The sequence below is a fragment of the Bufo gargarizans genome, chromosome 1 (assembly GCF_014858855.1).
Source record: "Bufo gargarizans isolate SCDJY-AF-19 chromosome 1, ASM1485885v1, whole genome shotgun sequence".
Lineage (NCBI taxonomy): Eukaryota > Metazoa > Chordata > Amphibia > Anura > Bufonidae > Bufo > Bufo gargarizans.
The window spans coordinates 434172847-434183176 of NC_058080.1; the positions used below are offsets into that span (position 1 = coordinate 434172847).

General features: G+C 42.9%; 1 protein-coding gene across 6 annotated transcripts; it reads right to left on the reverse strand.

Moving 5' to 3' along the window:
• Window positions 1-371: 371 nt before the first annotated feature.
• Window positions 372-9061, reverse strand: KLF4 (Kruppel like factor 4). Of its 6 annotated transcripts, XM_044272178.1 has the most exons (5): window positions 8775-9061; window positions 8506-8623; window positions 6930-7836; window positions 6675-6839; window positions 372-1528 (listed from the first exon to the last, which is right to left on the reverse strand). In XM_044272178.1, exons 1-5 carry the CDS (start codon window positions 8777-8779, stop codon window positions 1353-1355), a joined length of 1371 nt encoding a protein of 456 aa, XP_044128113.1. In that variant the 5' UTR covers window positions 8780-9061; the 3' UTR covers window positions 372-1352. The 6 variants fall into 6 exon arrangements, with proteins under 6 accessions (XP_044128113.1, XP_044128105.1, XP_044128097.1 ...); XM_044272170.1 differs by having other exon boundaries at window positions 6675-7836; window positions 8521-8619; XM_044272162.1 differs by having other exon boundaries at window positions 6675-7836; window positions 8506-8619.
• Window positions 9062-10330: the final 1269 nt, after the last annotated feature.

A 10330-nucleotide genomic window follows, 5' to 3' on the forward strand; every position in this document is an offset into this window, starting at 1 on the left:
TGGCCTCCTGCAACCCGTCAAATGTATTATAATTTACCCCAGAAACTGGCTGAAATCATCTTAGGTCTATCCGAGCTACAAACTGCCAAAGATTTGAGCTCCTAGCGCATAGAGCCCAGAAATGTGCAGAATTTATTAAGAGGCATCTCAGTACAGCGCACAAGGGGATTATTATCATAGGGACCTCCAATCTTGATAAATCCCCCCCCCCCTCCCCCCATTTATTTTTTGCCCAAAGCTTCCGTGCCTTAATCAGCTACTGAAACATAAAATGCATTGTGATTGGTTGGGCAGTTTCATAAATCCCATGTCTCCTAATGAAATAGTGATCCTAAAGAAAAAATTAAAATAAGACAACCTCAACATCAGAATTATTGCGAATAATCCGCCAAATAAAATATAGGTTTATTTAAAACTTAATGAATAAGGAAAATACAAACTCCAAAAAAGTTCAATTTACTTCATAGTTTACAAATATACAAAATAGAAGTTGGCATAAATTTATATTACATATTTTATATGTAAAGTCCGATATAGAAAACACAAGACATTTGTTCTGGGTAAGGCATATGTGGAAGTAGACCATTGTACACATTATTGCACACAGAAACCACAGTGCATCACATACTGTCTGCATATACAAACATTAAAGTAAATCAGGTTTACACGCCCAATTTTGGTCAATTAAAGAAAAAAAAAAAAAATAATGAAAAAAAATCGGAAGACATACTAGGTTTCCTTGTCAAATATGCAGCAGTTTGAGAACTTTGGCTTCAATCTTTGGTACCTTTAAAAAGTATGAGCCTGTAAGCACCATTAGCTAATATGACTTTTTTTCCTTCAACCAGCATTTCATTAGCTTTATTTTACTATTAGAGTTTTGCATGGAATGAAAAGATAAAATTCTGACTTCCTCAAATATTACACATTTCTTTGGTAACAAGAGAGGTGTAGCATGTAAAGCCCTTCACCTGGCTGGTGGAGCTAGAAGAGAATACAGGACAGCAGCAGGTGGGCCTATATTGGAGATGTGTGAATAGTGCAACCACCATTTTCCAGTCATTGATCCTTAAGATCAAGTCCACAAACAAGTCCAGTTTTATCCAACAATGGAATGATTGAAGATCCAGTCAAAGACCCATTTTCTTAGAAACTGTTCATTAAATTAGTATGTTCTCCGACATGCAGTAGAGAATGGTTATGCAGTTATTTCAGGCTCCCAATTCTTGCTCCTCACAAAACATGGCAGCTTGTAGTGCTTACATTTGTTTTCCTCCCATCCCCATGTATTGTATGTCCCACAAATACTGAAAATCCTATGGCAGTATTGGGTCGGTGACTACTTCATGCACTCAGAAGTGCCTTTTCATGTGCAAGGCAAGATGGTCTGACCTAGAGAACGCTCGGTCACATCTCTGGCACTGGAAAGGCCGATGACCAGTGTGTTTCCGGTAGTGGCGCGTCAGTTCATCGGAGCGAGCAAATTTCCACCCACAGCCTTCCCAGTCACAGTGGTATGGCTTTTCACCTATGGAAAAAAAATCAACAGTAAAGAATTATTCAAACAAGAAACCATACACCAACATCATAAGACATTAAAAAAACAGCAAAGTAGAAGACGAGGACTGTCTGGATGAAGTTGCCAGATCCACTTTGCTTTGTCACAAAATACACGTTCTGTAATGAAGACTAGTACGGCTCACTTCCCATGTCATAAACCAGACACATGTTTAACCAGTTTATCTGCACTTTGACATTTACAATACAAACTACCTTGGTTTGTGTGCGGATGTATTTACAGGCCACCTCCACAGAATGTCTTCAGGTCCTACATTATCAGCTACCAGTAGATTAAGAGGATTGCTGCATATTAGCCTTTTATAGTTGGAAAAATATCTAATGTACAATATCTCTGTAGGACCTCAACCCCACAGTCAAAGGGCTACCAAGACACTGGGATGCACATCATATGGCCTCTTCCTAAGGATAGCAGTAGCCAAAATGGGATCCTGGCTTAAGTATATTAAAAGGGGTCTTTCATCTGTTTTCTATTACCTATCCTCAGGATAGGTCATCAGTGTCTGCTTGGTGAGGGTAAGACACCAGGGACCTAAGCCGATCAACTGCTGGAGGAGGCGATGGCCCTCAGATGAATGTCGCAGTCTCCTCACAGATTACTAAGAACAGCACTATTTACTTGAATGGCACTAAGCTGCACCTTGGCCATGTGACCAACGCACGTGACATCACGAGCCTAGGGTAATCCACCAGAAGGGGCGGCGCTCCCTGGCTTTCTCCAACAGCCAATCGTGGGGGTACTGGGTGACGGACCCCACTGATCAGATACTGATGAACTATCTTGAGGATAGGTCATCAGTATAAAACAGTTGGAAAACTCCTTTAAAGCAAACTGTTGTAGAATTAGAAGTTCAGCAATGTTTTAATAGCTGTTGTGTTTCAATGCCTCAGCATTTTCAAGATCTCTGCTTGCTGCAGTCAGTGAACTGAAATGCTTGTTTGCACGGAGAGAATGAAAACCTGCCTTGCTCAAATGACACAGAAGAAGATTGGCTTGTTAGATTATCAGAGATCTTTCCTGTAATGAAGTATATGCTTAGAAGTAATCTGGAATGTTTTCATACACCGACAGCAAGACAGCATCAAGAAAACTAAATATATCATCAACAAGCTTGATTTACATAAAGCTAGTAATCCCTGGTTCAGACTAGCTCACCAGAGTACATGAGGAACCTCTGGTGTGCCCAGGCTCCCTGAGGTCCAGCATAAGACAACCCAGTTCGTAGCTAATTACTTGCCACTAGGCTCTCAAACAACCTACGCAATTGAAAATGGCCATGCACATGTTCTCTACAGATTGAAGATGGACTCAAAGATCCCCAATCCAGCATTAGGAAAACCCCTTCAGGATGACTTCACACAGTATTTTTGGAAAAACACCCTGCAGTTTTGTAGGCATTTTTGAGCTAAGGTCACAAGTAGACTGGGAAATGGGAAAGCTAAAGGAAGGACTTTTACTTCTCCTTCCTGCTGGATCCTCTTCTGGCTTTGGCTCAGAAAAATGCACCAAAAACTGTAAAACCACCATTAAAACTTATAGGAGATCTACACAACTTAACTCTGCAGATACAAACTTAGGGCCTCGTGTGTATAAAACATTAGTCTGTATACACAATTTTATCTGTACCAATGATGTGTTAGGTTCACGTCATGATGTCACCGTAACAAAATATGCTAACAAGGGATTTAAGAAAATATCCTGGTAAACTAAACTAACAGTAATGGGAATCTAGTGCTGAGAAAGTTAAACTTGTGTTGCCATTGAAATCCTTGGTTACATTTGTAAGGAAAAGTAAACAAATGAAAAACCATCGCAGGTATTTGCTCCAAAAAAACAACAGTAATTAAAGGGCTTGTACAGGATGAGAAAAACATGGAAGCTTTGTTTAGTGTACGGTGTTAAACTGGTCCATGGGTTGTGTCTGGATTTGCAGTTTAGCTTCACAGACCTGGAATACCACACATAGCCTGTGGACAGGTGTGGCAGTGTTTTTGGAAGAAAGCAGCCATTTTTTTTTCAGTACTTTAGCAGTACTAACAGGGCAAGCTATCAGCATGCCAGCAATGCAAGAGGAGTCATGGCTCGCCTTCCCACACCTCCTGCCCATGACTGTCAGGTTTCTTTAATGTTAAGTATAGGAAATAAACTTGCCAGTCATGGGAAGGACGTGTGAGAGCTGGACCCACCAGTCTCCCCCCCCGAGCTGCAAGCTTCACCTTGTCAGTATTGATAAAGTACTGCAATTTGGCCCAGAAGTGACAGCTCATTGAAATCAGTGGGTCTGTCATTATACTGTTTGGGTGACAGGTTACTTTTAACACTACTGGAAGCTACAGGCCTGATACTTGCTACTTTGACTACTTCCTTATCTATTCACCATTATCATAGGGATGCTGTGTGGCTCTAAAACGCGCTATCCATAGTAATATCTATACTCTCCTAGTTTGAAAGGGTGATCATAATTACGTAGATGGTAAAATTGGATCCATGCCATATCTGCATGAAAAAGGGTGAATATGCCAGGGTCGGACTGGCCCACCAGAAGATCCACAGGTAGACCTCAGTCTCTGAAGCCATAGATCCATGAGAAAGATCCCATTTGGAGCAAATCACTTGCCACTACGGTCTTTTTCTTTGATTCAAAACCTACTTTACTTTAATGATATCGGGTGTGGGCACAAAGAAACAATTTCTCTGGTGGGGGCAAGGACTCCCGGTGAGGTGACAAGAGTCAGGAGGTTCCTTCATAAAAGTCTGTAGGCCTCAGGGCTTATAACATCTAAGAATAAAGAAAGTACAACATGGCTCTCTTTGCATATTACTTCTACTACTGTTCATTTTCCTTATTTAGAACTTTTAACAGATACTGAAATGAAGATCTAGAAAAGGTGGTGGTGCCACAGTGTAATTGGTCACCATAGGCTAACTCTTCCAATCATTTCTAGTCAACGGACTGGCTGCAGATTCATAATAGTACTAGTCCAGAAAATGGCTTCCTGTGCTTGGAGGAGGAAGCCTATTCCGAGGTGTTTCTCTATTTTTCCATTAGAAATGGTCTAGAATGTAGGAGTGTTGGAATTTATGGAGGAAAGTTAAATTTGATCTTGGCAAAGCAAACCAGGAACTTGTACACATATAAAGAACGTCTCAACTGAAAAAGTGTATTCGTTAATGACTAGCAAATCAATCACCAATCTTCAAAGAAACCTAAAAATGTCTGTAAAACAGACCCTTTCAAGTGACAATAAACTGACAGATGAAGACAAAAATGACAAGATGCGGCTGTGACAGTGGATTCCTGATTGCACATAACTATCACTAAGCCTTAGCCTACCAAGATATGTTCGCAACTGCTTAATGTCCGCTGTTACAGGGTGGGAATTTTTGCAATTATTATGCCCTTGGCCCTCAGGGCTTTTGTGGTAGTGTCTCAAAAGATCAAAGGCATTTTGTCTTCATTGTTAACTGCAAATATGTTCTACTATTCTAAAAATGAATGTGATCTGTGGTAACCTTGCTGCAAACTTGGCTGGGGTCCATTGACATTAACCACACCTCAAAACCTTGTGAAATGAATTTTTCCACTTGAAAGTCGGTGACAAATATTCAACTGCCCTTATTGACAACTCTTGGCGTAAGGTAAAAAATAGAGAACAAGCAGCTCTTGGGTGAAAAACAACTCTGAATCCGAACACTTGTTTCATTCCCTCCGCTATTCATACAGTTGGAAAACAGGTCATTAAATCTGGATATTTTTTGTTTTTAAGCTTTTTTACTTTCAGCTTTTGGGGGGGGGGGGGGGGGGGAGTTCTTGTATAAAACATTTTCTTACACAATTGTTTGTGGGTGTTTAGTTTTAAAACAATGTTTTAAACAAAGTTATACCCCACAAAGCAGAATGCTTTCCGGAACCAAATGTGAGCAGGTACACCAATAGTCACACTGCTCGGAAAAGGCTAATTTATTATTATTATTATTATTATTATATGTACTTTTCTTAATACAATGTTTCCTGGTTTAGAAAATCATCCCTGTCGTGTGCTACCAGTGATGCTCAGTGTTTGCTAAATTTTATGTGGCAGAACGTGAACTCAGTGACAGTAACTAAGATAAGAATTTCCCTCCTCCCCGTGTACAAGACACACTTGACTAGCTCATACCCCCCCGCTTGTCACCAGACATTACATTAGGAAGCCAATTTATGTAATTGTTTGTTAAATCATGTGGCACCAAAACTACTAAAATAAGAACCTAAAGTGGATAAACGCAGGTCTGACTTAGACACATGTTACACAACATTCTATGATCGATAGATAGAGAAAAAAAAAAAATATATATATATATATATATATATATATATATATATATATATATATATATATATATATATATATATATATTATATATATAAAAAAAAAAAATTATCTTAAGAACGACGATAAATCTTAAAACAATTGTAAATTTTTACTCAAGTGTAGTCCTAACGAATTAGTCACTTTTTTTCCAAAAATTTCCTGTTTTAGATGAAATTATGGAAGGCTACACTAAAATGCCTAAAAAAAAATTGATAAATATGCCCGGATAGCTATGAATTTTATCAATTCTCTGGATCTGGAATGCAGAGGATGACACCGTGCAAGAGGAAAGATCATGATACCAACCGAACAGAAGGTGGGGTGTCTTTTAAAGCTTTTGAAACTGCAAGGTTCCAACATAGAAATGCAATATAAAGTAGCCAATATCTGCCTATAGTAGACACAAGCACACGTTTACAGTATATTAGATCCCAAAATGGAACCTCACGTGGTAAGTCAGGGACCAGCTAGCATCCCTGATGTAAACCATTTGTACAGAATGTATTCTTTTAGCTTATAGGCCCTTTGTATGCTTTACTCTGTAATATGCCTAAAGTTTTGCCAAGAGTGAAACCACAAAAACCGACATTATAAATAGTCTCCAGAAGGAAGCGGAGGAGTGTGGGCACAGATGTTTATGCAAACTACACTCCTAGTTCTACACACTATAACCATTACTAAAAACATGGTAAAACACAGGACCCCACAGACTTGCAGTCTGAAGATTAAATGTATCGTACCTGTATGTGTGCGCAGGTGGGCCTTTAGATGTGAACTTTTGGTGTAGGTCTTTCCACAGCCTGCATACTCACAAGTGTGAGTAGCTGTTCTTTTCCTTGGCCAGGACTTGCGACCCCTCTTAGGCTTAACTTCTTCAGACATACAGCTGCCTGGGGTTAAAAGCTCTAGAGGTGAAGAGGGTGGAGTCAGCATCACTTCTTGTTTCAATAGTTGAAAGTTTAAAGGTTCTTCAAAAATATTTAGGTAAGACTGACCTTGATATTGAAGCTGAGTTGGAGGCAGCTGGGGCTGCTGCTGGTCTGGTGAGAAGTGAGGAAAGCTTGCAGAAGTGTGGTAGCCAGGAGGTATTGACAGAGAGGGGTGACTTAACGCCTGAGGGGAAGCATGGCAATCTCTTACCATTAGCTCATCTGGGGACAAAGGTTGGTTAGTCCTGCTTGGCAGCACCCTGACCACTTGGAAGTCATGCTGTCCTTGCGACTGCTGACCTTGTCCATCCATTTGGCATGAGACAGAGCAAGCAGCAGACGGTTCCTGCTTGATCTTTTGACACATCCTCTGCAGTTGATGGGTATTGTATACCATGGGACTGTCCATACCAGAACCAGCCTTTCTAACACTGACGGACTGGCCATAATCACTCATATCCACAGCAGCCTTCAGTACAAATTTACCTTGTAGACTCGTCTGTGCTTGTTGCATATAAACAGGGTCCAAGTCAGGTCTCAAAAGCTCAGCCACAAATCCACCAGAAGGAGACACGTCATTTATATCCGCCAGGTTAAAAGTGGGGTTTGGCACAGTGGATTCCCTAGAACTGTATATAAGAGTGGTGCCTCCAGGTACTTCCTGAGGGCAAGATAGCTGGTAGGTAAAATTACAGTTGGCAGGTGGCGAGAGAGCAGACATGCTGTCTGGTAGTGAAACAGCCGGTGGAGGTGATGAGGCAGTAGCAGAGGAAGAAGACGAGGAAGATGCCACCATAGACTCCTGATGAATTAGAGAATTAGAGAGTATAAAATCAAAGTCCAATAACTCATTAAATTCCTCTTGATCTCTGCGAGACCCAAAAGCAGTAGAGTGGCCCTCTACACCATCATAGGGCCGAGACTGGTTAAGTGCAGGATGTCTTTTCATGTGGGACAACTCTTCTCTCCACCTCTGTTGGAAAAAGTAAGACAACTTTCTTAAGCACACAAATGCCAAAGTATAAGGCCCCTTAACAAAAAATAAGTCATGCAGATCACTATTCTCCAAGCAGGTAACAGACCAACCTAAGAGTGGTCCTCAAATACAAGAGAGCCAACAGATTGAGACTTTGCATTTGGCATTTCCCCTTTAGGAATATTAATGTGTACACTAGTTTCTAAGATAAGGCCAAACAGAGACCCTTCTATTTTCCATCTGAACACTATCACATGGAGATGAGTAAGCGCAAGATGCAGGCACTGAACAGCAAAGCTCTGGAATGCTGAAGCCAAGGGGGAGGCAGGACAAAGTTAAAACTTGTTTCTGGAGCAGGAACTAGAAGTAATGCAGAACTTTCCATAGAACAAAAATGTGTAAAAAATGCATTTTGGTTACATAATAGCACACTTGTCCTATCATGCGTAGAAGGAATAAGAGCTCCTAATGAGGTCTATGAGCAGATCCTACACAATGCAATTACTATAGAAGTGAAGGTTCAGAAATCAGTCTGAAGACCACAAGAAGGTCAGTAAGATGCAGATCCACCAGCTACTCAAGGAGAACATGCACAGTGCCAGCAGTGGTCAGGGTGGGTAAGTAGGCATGGGAGGAAAGATAGGTTATCCTCTTAGGGATACTCACGTCGCCAACACTTGCCTGTCTCAACACTTTGTCCTTGCCCGGAGTCCCCGCGGTAAAGGTGGAGATGGATGGCAGCAAGGTCCCGCTGAGAGCCATGTCACACTCACTGGGCGGCTGCCTGGGCACAGATATACACAGTCACATCACACATACAAGCAAGGTGTGCTGGCATGACAGCTAAGCAGTGGACTATACTAAAGCAGCGAAGTAACTACAACCCTCAGCATCTACCATGACCAGCAACCGATCGATCAGGCCTAACATCGTACCTCATTAACTACAGCAGATCTGGTCTTGGAAGAGGAGATCAGCTAGGTCCACATAAGACACACGGGGGCCACAGGTTTACGAGAGATCGTCCATAGAGGCAGCAGGGCACGATGCTAATGTTTATTAGACACAAGGGATGAGAGGCTGCAGGTTCCAGCGCGGCTCCGGGGATTCCCTCACTCCAGCCCCTGTCATACACAGCATTGTCCGGGGATCCCCTCCAGCTGCTGCCATGAGCGCCGCCTCCCGCTCACAGCTCCGCGTCTCCCTCTAACCTCGTGTGCTATGTGACTGCGAGCGGCCGCCGCAGCTGACAAGCCTTATAAAGGAGGGGCGGGGACTGGGCTCACGTGACACGGGGCCCCGCCCACTCCCGCTTCATAACAATCCCAGCGCTCCGCCTCTTTTTCCTCAACTGTCATTAGGGCTGTAGCTGTTCCTCTCTTCGCCCACTAGAGGCGCTCGTTACTGCTGCTGTTTTCCTACGGTACTAAACGTGAAAAGTCGCTCGTGTATCGTTATTTAAAAAAAAGATTTTTATTTATTTATTGGCGATAGAGTCTTATATTACACTGCGTCTGCGAGAGCAGAGCTCCAGCAGGCAACCGGAGCGGCCGCAGGTGGGAGGCTCCTCGGAGAGCAATACGAGGGCGCGGCCTAGGTCCGTGACGTCAGAGCAGCAGCTGGCTGGCAAGCGCTGCCCTGCCTGTGACGGGAGTAGCGGCCCCGGCGTCAGTCACAGGAGCATGAGAAGGGGGGCGCGGCTGTTGGCCTCGTGACGTCACGTCACTGTTTGGAGAGCCAAACAAAGTCGGTCGCTAGGAGACGGCGCGCGAGCGGACGTGGGAGTCCCGGGGACGGGCGCGCGCACACAGGCTAGATAAGAAGGGCAGCAGTTTCCCCCAGCAGCCCTGTGCAAACGGGCGTCACTATTCAGAGCCTCAGGGGCTTGAGAAAGACCCTCTGGAGGGTGGGGGAGTGTCACAGTGTTTAGCTGTGGGACATGTGGGGACACATTGGATTTCTTTAGATGCTGCTGCGATTTTTCTTTTTATTTTGAGTGTCCCCACATTTTACATATTCTGGGTTCTGTGAATTTTGCATCCGGTGGTCTCATGGCCGTCATCAGTATCTGATGAGTGGAGGGTCCGACTCCCTGTGCCCCTGCCGATCAGCCCATCTATTGCATAGGGGACATCGCTGTCTGCTGCGTCGCTGCTTCTGTAGAAATCAGCTTCATCCACTACAGTTAGCAGTATGGAATTTTTCTTTTTTCTAGACAACTTATCCCAAAATCACGGACAGCAAGCGGTTTTTACGGACACATTGTGTATAAATAATCCATGTCTACAGCTCAATATACCGTACTGATAATAACTCGTTACCAGCGAGCTGTAAAATGATGATGATTACCACCAAAATAATCTACAAGTCTCAAAAAAATCACGGACACAGCAATTTTTTTTTCACAGGATAGAAGTCGCTTATTTTTACGGACTCTCCAGAAATTCATGGACGATTGGCATCCCTGACAGTGCCACTCCAGGACAGCTGA